Here is a 14749-nt window from a genome sequence, read left to right as displayed (position 1 = left end):
CAAATCAGAGGACGTTCAATTCCTGTTACCTTCATGAGAAACAGCTCCTCCCAAAACCTAGGGTTGCATTTACTGGGGTCCTCTGTCTGAAAGGAGAAGGAACAGCAATGAGAGCAAACAAGAAGAAATCATTCAGGCAGAATTTAAAGAAAATCATTATCATGAGTAGCTCAGAGTCAGCACCATCCCACTGGATGACCAAGTGGTCTCACAGTATGGAATTCTGTCTACACAGATTCCCAGAAACAGAAGGACAAACAGAAGCAGCTCTCAATTGGGATGCCTCTGTTTATTTTCTGGATTATTTTTTGAGAAATACTTGAAAAGCTGTGACTTGCCATAGATCACAAATGGTCCTGGTAAACAACAGGACAAGGTGACATTAAGAAAGAGAGCAGAATACAGAGCTCTGCATGACAGTAGGAGAGCCTGAAGTGTGTGCTTACACTGTGCAGTCCTTACTTTGGGAAAAGAATCCACCATACAGAGCCCTCAGCATGAACTAAACCAAGAAAATTTAACACAACACTTCAGAAAGAAGAGATGCTCAAGTCCTTACCGTGAAAATCTCGTCATACATCAACACAACTTTCTCCTTCAATGGCTTCTTGGAGGCTGAAGATTTCCGGAGCAGCCCACCTTTCTTCTCTGTTTGGGCCATGCTGTATACCCTGAAGGTAAGAATAGACAAAAAAGGCTAAGGAAACTTGAACTTTTCTTCAAGGCATATCTGGCCTGCCTCAACCATGAAAGACTTTTTCAATGCACTGAAATACTAATTGTCTCTCACAAGCTGAAAGTAGGGACTTTAATAACTATACCAGATAAGAAATCAGATCAAAGGTCCTATCTAGTCCTATATCCCATTTCAAAGAAAGATGCAAAAGTTCACACACAAGCAGATACAGAATAAGCTCCTTATGGATACACTTTCTTAATTCTTCTCTGCTATAAATTGATTCATGATCCAGACCAATGCAGTTTACATCTAGAAAAGTAAGTCATTTTTAATCTCTTTGCATGAACTGTGATACTTGTTATCAAATGGATGCCCAGTCCTTTATGACGCTGGTCAAGCCTCAAGGACATCTTGTGACAAACAGCTCCTAAAACTGTTTGAAAAAAGTCTTCTCTTATCTGTTTAATTTGCTGCCTACCAAAGCACTTCAGGAGTCTACTTTTGCACTCTGAGGCAGCGTCCAACACTAGGGAACATTTGGCTGCAAAGCCTCCCTCAAGCACTCCTGCCACTCTTGCTCATCCCTACTTCTGCACCTTGGCACCCCTCAGCTGTGCCAGCTGCTCTGCAAATCAAGCCAGAGAAGAACCCCAGCCTCAAAAGCATCACATGTGGTTCAGTTTTGGGAAGAGGATGGAGGAATACAGCAGAGAAGCTTTTCAGGGATATTTTTTTTTTTTTTTTTTTAAATCAGATGTGTTGCCTAACCCATTTGACAGCAAAGGGTTTTCTGGAAACACAAACAGGTTTTACCATAATTAATTGGTGTCTCATGCTTACTGATTATCCTATTAAAAAAAAAAAAGAAAGAGTATCATTATTACAAAATGAGCTGTTACAAAAAGTAACAGCCACAGCTGTAGTCCTGAACCTTCTGTGACAGTCAACCCATTCCAGGGGCTGAGAGTCAGAACGCATGACTTGCCATGTACTCTCAACCTCATGTCTGGTGCTACAAAGCACATCACCACTCTGACCTTGCAGATATGTATTTATCTGTAATCACAGATTTTTCTGGCAAGCATCACAGCTTTAGCACTGTTCTTACCTCCTCTATCACTACCCCACTGTCAGAGATACTTAGCAGAAAGGGAATGCCATCCCTTCTCATATCACTCACCTCCCAATCTTTCTCCCATACCTCGAAAGGTAATTACACACACAGCAGCAGCATACCTCAGGCAGAAACTTGACTTAAGTCATGCTCCAGAGAAACATGGGCAGGCTCTTGTGGTAGCTGCACTCAGCAGCACTAAATTATGCATGGAGAGGGAAGTTCACTGCAGTCAGCATCTAAGACCCCAGAGCTTTCTGAGCTGGCAGCCATGGAGACAGCTTTGGACTTAGCCTCCATCCCAGACTGCCTGAACCCCTTCCACAACCACAGCATGTTTAGATCTCTTTCCCTCAAAGAGCAAGTTCCAGCAACTACTGAATGCCAGTTCCAGATCTCTTCTACATTCTTTCCAATGCAGACAGCTTTTCATTGATAAACTACAGCTATGTTCTCAACTAGGATTCTAAGGCTCCCAGAGTTGGTTATTCAGACATCCATCCCTTGAGCAGTAAATCTCAGTTCTAAACGGCAGGAAAACATCTTTGGGCCTGGAGAAATAATGGTGCTGCAAGAGACCCTACCCCAGATACGAAGGGAAGGAGCTTTGCCTGGATGGGAAAGCAGAAGGTAGGACAGAGAGCAGCAGATCTCACACTTGAAAAGTTGAGATTTATATAGAAAGGCAGAGAGGTGTTCTGTCTTCCTGCTAGAAAGGGAATATGCACAGCTAGCTGGTTAAGGGCTGGTGTGTGTGCTGGGGTGAGAATGGAAACAGCCCCAAGACACACTGACGGAAGAAAGCTTAGCAACTACTGCACCATAACCTGTAAATACCAAAATTATTCCTGTAGCTTAGTAGGTCTATATATCCAATTAAGATGGAAAAAGGTTTCAGTTTAACAAATGAAAAAGAAAACATTATTCAATCATCTTGATAGCTTCTCTTCTACAGACTTTGCATTATTTTTAAACTGTCATGGGAAATAAGACATTATTCTAATTAGAAACATAATTGGAAACAGAGAGAAATCTATTAAAAACCAAATCAAGAACGATGTCACTTTTAGCCTAGCAATACAAATCTTACCCAAGATTGCACAAAACAATTTCCCAACTAGAATTGTAAGTTTCTGAACCTAAAGCAGCTGCCAGCCCCAGCATACAAACACATCCATCAGTGTGCTTCTAATTGAATTACAGCTAACGAATCCCAATGTCAAAACTAATAAACTAACTCTCAGTGCTTCTAGGTCAGCATTCTCACATCAAATGTATACATGAATGGGAGGGGATCAATACACTCTGCTTAGTCCCTGGACTTTTGAGAGCTGCATTTTAACACTTTTCCTACATTTCCAGAAAGACAGAAAAATCTAAATCTCACAAGACACAAAGGCTTGATGCTGGGTGAGCATCAGAGAGATCGCATGATCATGTGAAAATTCTAGTCTCTGTCAAAATGGGACTTGGGATTCATATTCTCTCAACCAAAGCTGCACAGAGCACATACAAAGAAGACTGCTAGAGGCAAGGATTAAATAATGTTCTTGTTTATAATTTGCTATTCTACAAATGAGCATATGGAGGAGCATGGGGAGAAAAGTAAAAGTCGCCTTTCATGCCAACGCTTTATTAGGCTGTGCTTGTTTCATGACCTATGATGATCAGGCTGTACAAATGGCTTTTTCTTTTCACTTTATGCAATTAGATTTTCTAGATGTCATAAAGAGAGAAACAGGAAACTGCATTTCGCTAATGGGGACCTTCTAGGCAACTGCAGAAAACAACAGTTAAATGCACAAAACATTTATAAATAAGTTGTAGAGGTGTCAAATTATCAGGATGCTATGACAGCTTATGAAAACAACAACATTGAACATAGTTAACAATTATCCTTTAAACAAATCACATTTAAAATCATCAGTGCATTTTCCACATTTTAGGTTCAAATGGATAATTTATTCTGTCAATAGGTCAGTCCCATTAACACATGCTGCTAAGTGAATCCTGCTGTAGTCACTGACTGCACAGGATAATTACCCCCCAGGGCCAAGAGAAGCACACGCATGTGGATTTTTAGAACAGCAAGTACTTTGCTGTGCAGCAGAAGATCCAAGCTGCTTCATCTGGAAGTAAAAAAAACCTCAACAGAGCATGAGTCTTGGCAGCTCAAAGGCAGGAAGATAAAAGCCAGGGCAGACAGAAGTTCAGGCAGACTCTTGTTTTATCTATCATCAACCCCAGGATCAGCTGATCCAGTCAGGAAGAAAGGGATGAGCACATCCAACCATCCACTTCTTTTCCATTTCATTCCAGAACTCATAGCAGAGATTCCAACCAAACACGTGACGTTCTGAGGAACACATCTCTCTTGGCTTTTTGTTAGAATATCCACAGGAAAAATGAACCTGACATTTTGAGTCTGATGTTTACTCAGACTTGTGCACATTGAAAACTCTGACTGCTCCACATCGGTCACTCAGCTCCTGTACAGATTTATTATTATTCCATAGATCACCTTATAATAGCAAAAATACTACTGTAGAGAACATAACACTAATGCATATCTACATTATAACGACATCAGGATCCAAAACTTGTAATTTCTGTAATCTTGCATGCAGCCCATCAAGGACTGTATTTTGCATTTAATTTCCTAGGCTAACAAACTTGAAAGTTTTCAAGATTACAGATACATATACACAACCCCCACATACAACCAAAAGATGAATAAGTGTATTTTTTTTCAGTGTGGACCCCTCAAAAAAATATACTGTAACACTTCTTGGCTAAATAAAAAGAAAACAAACAGATGACATAAAATGGTATTTTCACATACTGACTTAACTGGCAAACCATTTATTCCCTATCTGAAAAGGGTAGCGCTAATGATGTGATCTATATTAGTTTGTTAATGCCAAAGCCCTGGACCTCAATCAATATTTATAAAGACTCTGAATAAGAACTGAGATACTTTTGCTTTTGGATTCCAATATCCCTTGACTGGCCACTGCTACTAAGAGATCAGACTCACTTGTTTAAGTATTTCAAGGCTAGTAACTCTCCCCACCACCAATTGCATGCACTCGGGACCCAGTGTGATCACGCTTTGCCTTTCAAGGTATTTTGCAGGTACATCACTCGAGTCTAAAGGAAAGTTGTTCACAAATTACCTCGATCATGCAAGAGAGGGGGATAAACCCCTGCCTAAAAGAACCTAAAGCAATGCGTTATAAGCCAAGTAGTCATTAAACTCCTCAGCGAAATTCCAGGAAAAGCTTGCACTTAATCCATGTAATGAATCTGCAGAGTCAATATTGGACCCAACCAACAGGCAGTTTAAAACCCAGGTTCCAGCACTCATCCATCACTGGAAGCAACAGACCATCTGCACCCACCACAAGAGTTTATGAATCTCAATGCATAGACAATGCCTTGACCCAGTTCCAGCTTGAGTATTAAAACCCCCAGGACCAACCAGCAGCAGCCTGGCAGACCACTAGTGAAAACAGAGAGAGGAGGAACAGGTTGGGCTGGATTTTGTCAAGGCTTTAGCAACCATCATCACCAAATTTCTGTCCTAAACCCTTCCGCAGATTATTCTCTGCCAGCCCTCGTGTTGGCGGTTACAGTTTGTGCTAGTACATCCACGCTGTTTTTATAATTTCTTCCATTCTTTACAATCTTATTTGTATATTGTCCCTTGGAGTGAAAACTGCTCAGACTGTACCTTTCTTTACAACTGTAAGGTGCCCAACCCACCCGCAATGGAAACAGTAACGCTCACAGCACACAAGCCTTGAATCCATCTGGCAGAATTTCCAGGTGCCTTCATGCAGTATATAATGAGAAATATATTCTGAGGGTGTGCTGATGACAAAAACCCACACAGATCCTACTTCTTTTTCTGCAGTACCAAGCATCATAATCTCCAGCACAGTCTTGGTATATGCGTTTTTACTAGCAAGTCCTTCCATCCCACTCAGAGCGGTAGCGGTGTATGTGCTTCTACATAGACAATCTAAAGTTACACCACTACTGACCTATTCTTCCCCTCCTTGAAAAACAGGAAAAGCAGCTTCCTAATACAGATACAGCCACGGACTACCTCCCACTACACCTGCTTTAGCAAGGATATAAAAGAATAACATCCAAGCTACATTTTTAACTTCATCCATAATTGCTTTTCATTTCTATCTGTCCAGTTACAATAACACCCCATCCATCAATTTCACACCATCAACCAGTTAAGCTTCTTCCTGTCAAGTCCATCTAGACAAGCGTCACATGCTTCCACATCCATCTGTTCACACCATTTTTCAAAATTAATTTTTTCATTTCATCACACTTCCTTTCCGTATTCCTGGCTACAACGCCCAGCTCTCTCATGTCAGAAATGCTCTCTGGGTTTTCACTTTTCGAGCCTTTGAGAATCCACCCCACTTAGTTTACCATGAAATATTCCGCACTGCCTCTACACTCTCACCTAAAAGCTCATGGCTCGGAGACCTTTTCAGATGTCTTCCTTCTGAAGAAAAACACTCTCCCTGTAACCTTCCCCTGCCCTTCTCCCATGCCTTCAGCTGTCAGTGTGGATCCAAGGCCCATGCTGAATACAGCGCAGCTGCATGACCTTGGCTCTGGCTTCTGAGGAAGCTGCTCTGTTCTAAGAAGCTGTGCAGCAGAGCCACACCAAGATAAGAAAGGTATGAGCCGCGGAGAGGTAGCATTTTTGAGATATGGACCATTAGTAGCACAAGCACTTGGGAGGAAAAGCACAACATAAAAAGGTGTAAGTCCTAAAACAAACAAACCAACCACCACCACGGAGCCAGAATGTAGCAACTCAGCAACTTTGAGCAGCAGAGGCTGACCCTTCCCCTCCTGAGGGATGTCTGCATGGCTGCCTGGTGTGTTAGCAGGGGTGGTGGTGAGCAGATGAATGCTTAGCCTAGCATTATACCCCGCCTGTAGTATCTCTGCACACAGCAAAAAGTGCCCTAAGTGACACAGAGGATTACGCTATTATTATTGGAAAACAAAACCGATGTCCTTTCCCCCCGCGTCCCGAAACTCCTCTTAAAAATCTTTGTCACACTTCCTACTAGAGCTCCAACAGCTGGTGAACTGCAATTGCCACATATCACAATGATCCAAATTATCTTACTGCTTTGCATATTCCACCCACCTGCTCAGCCCGAATTGGCTCTCATCATATATTCAGATTACAGTCCCTGCTTAAGAGCAAACTTTCTTAGTGACATACGCAACAGGGTTTTGACTGAGGCTGCACGCTTGCTTACATAGCAAGCTGCCTCTGCCTTCAGCGTAATAAACCTAACAAGTTCCCACTCCTCTACCACCGTTCACTGCTCCCCTTTGCTTTGCCAATACAGGCGCTTGTAGGACCGTGAGGTAAACCAGATAATTAGAATGACCAACGGTAAAGCAACGCGCCCTGCTCATTCCTTTTCTAGAAAGAGCTATCCGAACCCAAACCATTTCAGCAGCCAGCCGAGACTGTGGCCCAGGAGCGGCTGCACCAGCACAGAAGGGCTGTGCAGCTCCAGCCTGCTGCGAGGCCTCCCCAGGCAAGGCAGCGCTCCCTCCCTCCCTCCCCGGCACCCGAAGGCACTCGCTGCGGTCACGCGTTCTTATGGGCAAGAGCAGCGCTGCAGGCAGGCGGGGAAAGGAGCCACAACCTCCAAGAGACACACTCGTGTATAAAACGAGTCCCGCACGCCACGAGTTTCCAGGAGGCGGCCAGGCCTCACACGCAGCGCAGGGCAGGGCAGGCACCGAGGGGCCCTGACGGAGCCCGGGGCCACCGGCCCGCGGAAGGGGCTGTGGCAAAGCAGGCTTCAGCCCCCCTCCCCGAGACCCCCGCCGAGGTGCCGCCAGCACCGGCTGCCCAAAGAGCGGGGGGAGGCTCCCCGGCGCCCCCCCCCGAAAGCCGGGCCTGCGGGGCACCCCGGCGGGCCGGCAGACGGTGCCCGGCGAGGCCCCTCGCGGCGGGCAGCGTCCCCCACCCGCCCCGCCGCGGCGGCGGCAGAGCCCCAAGGGCCGGGGCCGCCCGGGCCGGGGCCGGGGCCGGGGCCGGGGCGGCCGCTCAGGAGGGGCGGCGGGGGGCGTGGCCTGGCCCCGCGAGGGTGGGGGGGCCGCGTCCCTCCCCGATCCCCAGCACTTACCTGCGGGCGAGCCGTTCTCCTTCCCAATGCGCAGGCGCCGCCGGCCGCGCCGCGCATGCGCTTCGAGGAGGGCCGCGCCGCGCGGTCCTAGCGCCGCCGGCTAGGCGGGGGTGGGGGGGGGCGTGCAGAGGGCGCTGTCGGCGCCGGGCCTCGCCGCCTGCCGGTTCCCCGGGCGGCCCCGGTTCCCGACGGCAGGCGGGGCGGGCAAGGGCAGCGGCGGGGAGACTCCTCCCCGGGCCGGACGGAGCTCGCCTCGCCCTGAGGAGACCGACACACCCACCCTCCGGTAAAAAAATGGCCCCTCCGCCTGCGGAGCCTCACGGGCCGCCCCCGGACCGTGGCCCCGCCGCCCTCCCCGCACCGGCGACGGAAGTAGGAGAGGGGCGGCCCGGACCGGCGCGGCGCGGCCCCGCCCGGAAGCGCGCCGCCTCGTGATTGCGCAGCCAGCGCCGCGTCGTGCCGAGCCCCGGCGGAGGGACGCCCCGGCCCCGGCAGGCAGCCGCCGCGGCAGGTAGGCCCTGCGGGGTCCCGGCGGGAGCGGGAGCGGGGGGGGGGGGTCCCCTCGTGCGGAGGTGGGTGTCCGGGGAGCCGGCGGCCCGGCAGGTACCTACCTCGGGGGGTTGGTGCCCGCGGAACCGGCTCGCCGCGGGGGTTGAGGAGGGTGCCCGGGGGGGTCCGTGGGGGTCGGAGGGTCTGCAGAGACCCTGGGGAACGGGGGGTGCGGGGGAGGGGGCGGAACTCGGTGGCAGCAGGAGCTCCGTGCCCCTGCTCGCCCTGGAACATGCTCTCGGTGACCAGGGCGGGCGCCCCGGGATGAAGCGAGCCGGGATGCTGCGGCAGGTCGCCGACTTCAGTGACTTCAGCCGAGGCCGCTGGCTGCAGGAGCTGCTGTGCCGGGGAGAAGAGCCCAGGTATGTCCAGTCCAGCCCCGACGGGCAGCACCTTTTGGTCCTGCAGAAGAGCCGGCCGCCCCCCCTGCCCCAGGTGGTGGCCTTCCAGCTCCACGGCGTCGGGGGAGCCGACCTGGAGAGGAACTGGCAGCCGCCCCAGCCAGCCCTCGTGGGACTGCTCTTCCTGCAGAGCCCTGCGACGCCGGGCTCCTGGGTACTGGCCATCGTGTGGGAACACGGCCGGACCGAGGTCTGGCACTTCGTGGTGGCCGTGGGCTGGCAGCTGCTGCAGACGCTGGAGCTCTGCCAGGGTGCCCGGGCCCGAATCGTCTCCGTGTGCAGCCAGGAAGCCAGCCTGGTGTGGTGTGAGGAGAGGCCTCCCCTGGATGCCCACTCGGACGTGAGCAAGTGTGCCTTCAGGTTCTGTGTCTGCACCCGAGCTCTGGAGGTAGGGGAGCAAGGCGTGCGGCTGGGCACCGTAAGGATAGTCTTGCACAACAGCCCTGAGTACCAGGTCCTGGCCTCCCCGCAGCACATCTTCCTGGTGCCTGCCGCTGCCAGCTTTGCCACCACTTCCAAATTCCTCCTCATCTGTCATCCCGAGAAGGCAAAGCTCACCATCACAGCCCCCTCTGCAGGCTTCGTCCAGAGCAAGGTGCTGCGCTCCAGCAGCGAGTCAGACTTCAGGAAGCTCCTGCTTGGTTCTGTGGGTCTTCTCTCAGGTTTGGCACCTCTGGACATTCACACCTCCGCTGTGTCCAACAGTGGGGGTCTGCTGCTGGTGAGCACGAAGGGTGCCGTGAACATGGTGGAGCCAGACGGGACGCAGAGGCATATCTTTGACCTGGAGGGAGGCCCCCTGGCCCAAGAAAGTCCTGTCCGGCTGAAGACCTTTGGCAGCATCCTGGCCTGTGTGCTGGCTGGGGTCCTGTACCTTGTTGACCAGAACAGTGGCAGGCTCGTAGAAAAGAAAACCCTGAGCATGAAAGAGGTGCATTTCCTGGAGTCCCCGGGACAGGAGGACAGCATTCAGCTCCTCACTCAAACTGGCATCTATAGCTTTAGCTTCTGCAAACTTGAGGACAGCAGCAGACCTGAGCCGTGCCTGGTGGAGATGGTATTTGAGGAGGCCTGCAGATACTACCAGAGGAGGAGCCTCAGCAGCTCCAAGCTGACAGTGGAGAAGTTGAAGAAAGGTGGTGCGTTCCAGGCTCCTGTGGCCCTTGCTGCCATCCTGCAGCATAGCCTCCATCAGAAGCAGAAGGCAGCCCGAGGCCTCCAAGACACATATGCCAAGCTGTTGAGCACAATGAGCCTGGAGCTGCAGAGCTACATGAGCCTGGAGCTCCTCAAGACCTGCGTGGTGTGTGCCCCAGAGAGTGAGGTGGAAAGCTACTGCGAGGAACTGGTGGAGCAGGAGGTCAGCCGCGTTCTGCACTCTGACATGGACAAGGACAACTTGGCCTACCTGAACTCCATCTTCGCCTCCTTCCCCAAGGCTGCCTGGAAGGCCATGAGGAGCTGCCTGCAGCTGCAGCAGAATGGGGACGGCCTCTTGGTAGCCAGGGCCACCCCGGAGGTGTGGAAGAAGGTCCTAGGAGGGCCGCATCAGGAGGAGATGGGTCAGAATGGGGTGGTCCCCCTCTTTGAGCTCATCTGCGCCTCCTTCCTGAGGTTCAAACCCAAGTGGCTGCCCAGTTTTGTGGAGCTGACCCAGCAGTACGTTAGTATCTCTTGGACATACGGCAGCAAGGAGGGCCCAGAGGGCCGGGTGCCGCTGTACAAGAGAGCGCTGGGAGTACTGGCCAGGAAGAACAAGCGCAGCGAGGCAGATGATGAGATGGAGCTTGAACTGCTGCTCTGCAGCAAGAGGCCTAAAGCCGTGCTGCAAGCTCTGCACCTTCTCATCCGCCTGAAGCGGTGGCAGCGGGTGGTAGAGGTGGCAGAGAAGTTCTCTAAGCTCAGCCCATTGCTTAACAAGGAGATATTCACAACGCTGCTGGCAGAGTTTGCCCAGCACCGGGAGCTGGACCCTTATCTGGACACACTGTGGCCGCTGTGCCCTGTTGAGCTCACCGCCTCGGACGTCCTCACCGTGGTCCTGCAGCACCTCCCTCGCTCCCAGGAGGACCCGGTGCCCTTCTCCAGCGAGGGGAACCAGCCGACTGTAGGCTTGATCAAGCCGCTGCTGCAAAGGATTGTGCAGCGTCCCTGCATCCAGGATGAGATGTACTCGGATGCCTTGCAGAGCCCCACCTTCCCCCCTCCTACCCCACCCCGAGAGCACAAGAACCCTTCAAAAGCAGCGGCCGATGATGCCCCTCAGCCACCCGTAGCAAGGACTTCCTCCCCCTCGGCACTGGTACAGGGTGACACTGCATGAGGGGGGGAAGCACAATGGGATCCCAAGCCTTGGGTGCACAAGGAGGGGAAAGCCGCATCCATCCCAGGAAATCCTGCCCTGCCTGGCAGTACAGAAGCCTGCTCCTTTCTGAAGCTTCCCTGTGCCGGCATCTCAAAGAGTCTGTTGGGTGGCTAGGGTTGGGGGATCTCATCTGAAGCTGGGGCAAGCTTTCTGGCTATTTCTAGCAAGTGCAATTGTGCGTGCCCCAGTGGAGGAGCAAATGCCAGGTGCATTTGCAGATGAAAGCACTGGCTGCACTACAGGACAACAGAACTGCTCCCTGCCCAAAGCACTTTTTGTTTTTTGTTTGCTTGGCTCCTTTATAACTTCACTTCTACTTCCCTGAGCCTCTAGGAGCAGTGGTGGAGTGGTGGGCTGGGACACAGTCTCCCCCCCTCCCCCCGATTCTCTGCTCAGTGGGTTAGGTGGTGCCTCCAAGCTCTGCCTGTGAGAAACAGCATGTTTCTTGCAGTGGGGTCACTGAGCCCTGCTGCTTTGGGCTCAGTCAGATGCTAAACACCAGTGTGGCGCGGCTCTGTGGTACTGGGGGTCCCAGCACACGCGCTGGCAGCTGCAGCATTCTGTGCGCTGTCTCGCTGCAATTCCTCTGGGATCAGTCCTGTAGCTGTGACTGATTGCAGCTACTTAGCTGAAGAGAGCAGCCTAATTCCCTTATCTCTCTATCCCAGACGGTACCCGAACTCTCTTCTGAGCTGAGAAGCTGGCAGCAGCCTGTGCGAGCTTGGGGCTGGCCCTGCCTCTCCCTTTCCTTTGTGGAAGCTTAGATTATGCTGCAGGACGCCCGGGCCCTCTGTTCCCATCTCCTCTACCTTTGGCCTTTGCACATAAAGGGGCTTTGTCAGGGTTGTCTGGCTCATATTGTGCCTCTGTTTGCAAAGTCAGTGTAACTTGAGAGCAGTCATGCAGGAAGATCCAGGTTCCAACCTCTCTCCTGTGCTCACTGCCTGGCCCCCTCCTTCAGGAGAGAGACCCTGGCTGTGGCTTTGCCCCTGCATTCCAGGCTGTGGTGTGAAGGAGCTGTCTCCTGCCTTGCTGGGCTGGCAGAGCCTGGCTGGGACAGGATGGGATGGGATGGGGGAGATTCACCTGCATTAGTCCTCTTGAGAGTGGGGTTAAGTGTGGAAGACCGAATGCTTTTAAAAATAAAGGTTCCCAAAGCAGTGCTGGGGCGGTGGTGGATGTTGTGAGGATGCACATCCCCAGGAAGAGGGCAGTTTCATTTTGCTTCTGGTGGGAAGTGGCCAAGCTCAACTCACCATGGTACTGCCCAGAGTGGCTCACCGCTGGTATGTGCTGAGCTCAGAAATCGAGCTGTACCTGGCCAGCCTATTCCCTCTGTGGTACTCAGCTCCTTACCACTATGAAGCCATGGAGGCAGGAGCCTGCACAGGCAGGCAGGAATATGTGTGCTGCAGAGAAGGGCCATCCAGGTGGTACATGGTTGTGGCTGGGCCCAAGGTAGAATTGAGGAAGGGAGAATTTTTCCACAAGAGCTGCAACTTGTCCCTTTGTTCCTGGCTGGAAAACCAGCAACAGGGAGCACCAGGCTGGCCCCAGCGGGAGCCTGCTGCCCCAGGCATGCAATGGCAGAGCTGCCGTTGGAGGGATCTTGGTTTGTCAAACCGCTGTGAAGATGTGGCAGGGCCTCCCTCCGACAAGGGCTGGGCTGCAGAAGGTCCCTGTGGTGGAAAAAAGTCTGGCAAAGGGGAAGCGGAACTGCTGCAACGGTTCTTTAGAGGCTGGCTGGCTATAAATGAGACCTTCCTTACAGTGGGCCTTGTGCTGTGGCTGTGGGGTGCTGTGAGTTTCCCTCCCACGCAAGGGAAGTGGATGCTGGCAGCTGCTGCTGATGTGAACGGAGGGAGCCTGGCCTGAAAGGAGAGCCAGCAGCAGCCGCTGTGGGCATTTTGCAATGAGCCGTCCTCACCTCTTCCCCGAGCAGCTGCTGGCCCTGCCTGACGCTGCTCTTGCCCACCTCCCAGGGCTGCGCAGGAGGAGGAGGGTGGACCCAGGCCCCTCTTAGAGCCACAGCTCCAGGGGCTGGGATGCTGCCCTGGAGCAGCACTGAACGGGGAGCTGCTGAGAGCAAGCCCCAGGCCTTGGCAAAGGCTGTGCAGTAATCTGGGGGGAGATTTTCATTGCCAGGGCTGGGTTTGGATGCAGGTGGCCACGGTGACACAGCGAACAAGGAGGGTCAAGGTCCCTGCCTTCCAGCACTAGCTCTGCAGAGAAGAAAAGGCCGTGGCTGGAGGCTGAGCAGAGAAGGAGCAGGGAGGGAGCAGTGCCCGCAAAGCCAGCGAGCAGAAACCGAAGCCTGCAGCAGTCCTGCGCAGGCTGCTGTCCCCGAGGCTCAGCAAGGGAAGAGGAAGTGGGGAACGCTGTGCGGTGGGTACAGCCTGGGGCTCGGGGATGGAAACCTCCACACGCAGCCCCTAGACAAGCACAAAATAGTCACAACTTGGGAAGTTGAGGGTTTAGGGTAGGGGAGAGCAAAGGCAGAGCAAGTGGAGACAAAACTGAGCTAAATGCTCTGCAAGGGGGTGCTGGGAAATCCCATCCCAAGGACCAGAAAGGGTGCGCATCCCTTGCGGGGAGCAGGGGCTGAGCCACCACCCAGGACAGATTCAGCTGGGTGATAGGCAAGCACGGGGCTCTTTGCGGTCAGGACGAGTGCTGCGGAGAGATAGCAGGAGGTAAGGCTGGTGCAGCTTCAGATAACGCCTGAAGGAAAAAACAGTGATTAGAAGATCTGAAGGCAAATGGAAAAAGCGATAAAGCACATGGACATAGCAGAGAGCAAGCTGGCCAGCTCGGCCCTGTCACTCACTCCAGAGAGACTTGGACTTTGCAATGAAGGAAATGAGTCAGGCTGCTCACATACGTCCCCTGTGCCTGGCACGGCTTTTGGGATGGTCCCTGTGCTTGCACCAGGGAGCAGCACAAAGCAACACTTGCACTCGCCTCACCACAGGTGCAGACCAAGTTGCCCTTGGCTTATCTGTGCATGCAGCTGTCACCGTGCCCATCCGTGCCATGCAGCAGTGTGGGACATGCAGTCTGAAAGTCCCCATGCCACCATACCCAGGAGAGGGAGGGAGGTGCAGGCTGCAGGCACCCCATAAACTCACTGGAAACCCACAGATGATGCATAGGAGGGTTGCCATCGGGCACAGGAAAGTGCCCATGCGCTGGGAAAAGCATGGCGTGGCACCTCACAGACAGAAGGGTCTCGGTGCAGCTTTTCCCAGGGAAGGACCTGGCACCCACCCAGCCACAGGTGCAAAGGGCTGCCCAGTGAGGGGAACGTCACCCAGCCCCAGTGACGCTGAGCAGTGGTCATGCATTGACCCATGGGCTGGGTCAGGGCTCCAAGAGCTGGCTGTGGGCAGAGCGTGCTTGGGGACTGCAGCAAGAACCCTCTAGTCCCAGGCACAGCCCCAGCTTGTGCCA

General features: G+C 52.6%; 2 protein-coding genes across 4 annotated transcripts in view; one reads left to right on the top strand and one right to left on the bottom strand.

Annotated features, from left to right (window-relative positions):
- ARMH3 (armadillo like helical domain containing 3) overlaps window positions 1–8069 on the bottom strand; it is a 130040-nt gene extending 121971 nt beyond the window's left edge. Inside the window, exons 1-3 of one of the 3 annotated variants that reach the window (XM_075026225.1) lie at window positions 7985–8069; window positions 560–671; window positions 30–86 (exon numbers count right to left, since the gene is read on the bottom strand). In XM_075026225.1, the coding sequence (XP_074882326.1) occupies window positions 30–86; window positions 560–661 (159 nt within the window). In that variant the 5' untranslated portion in view covers window positions 662–671; window positions 7985–8069. The other 2 variants (XM_075026226.1, XM_075026227.1) reach the window with 2 other exon arrangements.
- Window positions 8070–8230: 161 nt separating this feature from the next.
- On the top strand, window positions 8231–14715 carry HPS6 (HPS6 biogenesis of lysosomal organelles complex 2 subunit 3). Its single transcript, XM_075026222.1, has 2 exons — window positions 8231–8495; window positions 8783–14715. Exon 2 carries the CDS (start codon window positions 8798–8800, stop codon window positions 11255–11257), a length of 2460 nt encoding a protein of 819 aa, XP_074882323.1. The 5' UTR covers window positions 8231–8495; window positions 8783–8797; the 3' UTR covers window positions 11258–14715.
- Window positions 14716–14749: the final 34 nt, after the last annotated feature.

This window comes from Buteo buteo, chromosome 4 (genome assembly GCF_964188355.1).
Source record: "Buteo buteo chromosome 4, bButBut1.hap1.1, whole genome shotgun sequence".
Classification (NCBI taxonomy): Eukaryota; Metazoa; Chordata; class Aves; order Accipitriformes; family Accipitridae; genus Buteo; species Buteo buteo.
The sequence above is the reverse complement of the archived record's forward strand: the minus strand, read 5'-3'. Positions and strand labels throughout refer to the sequence as shown.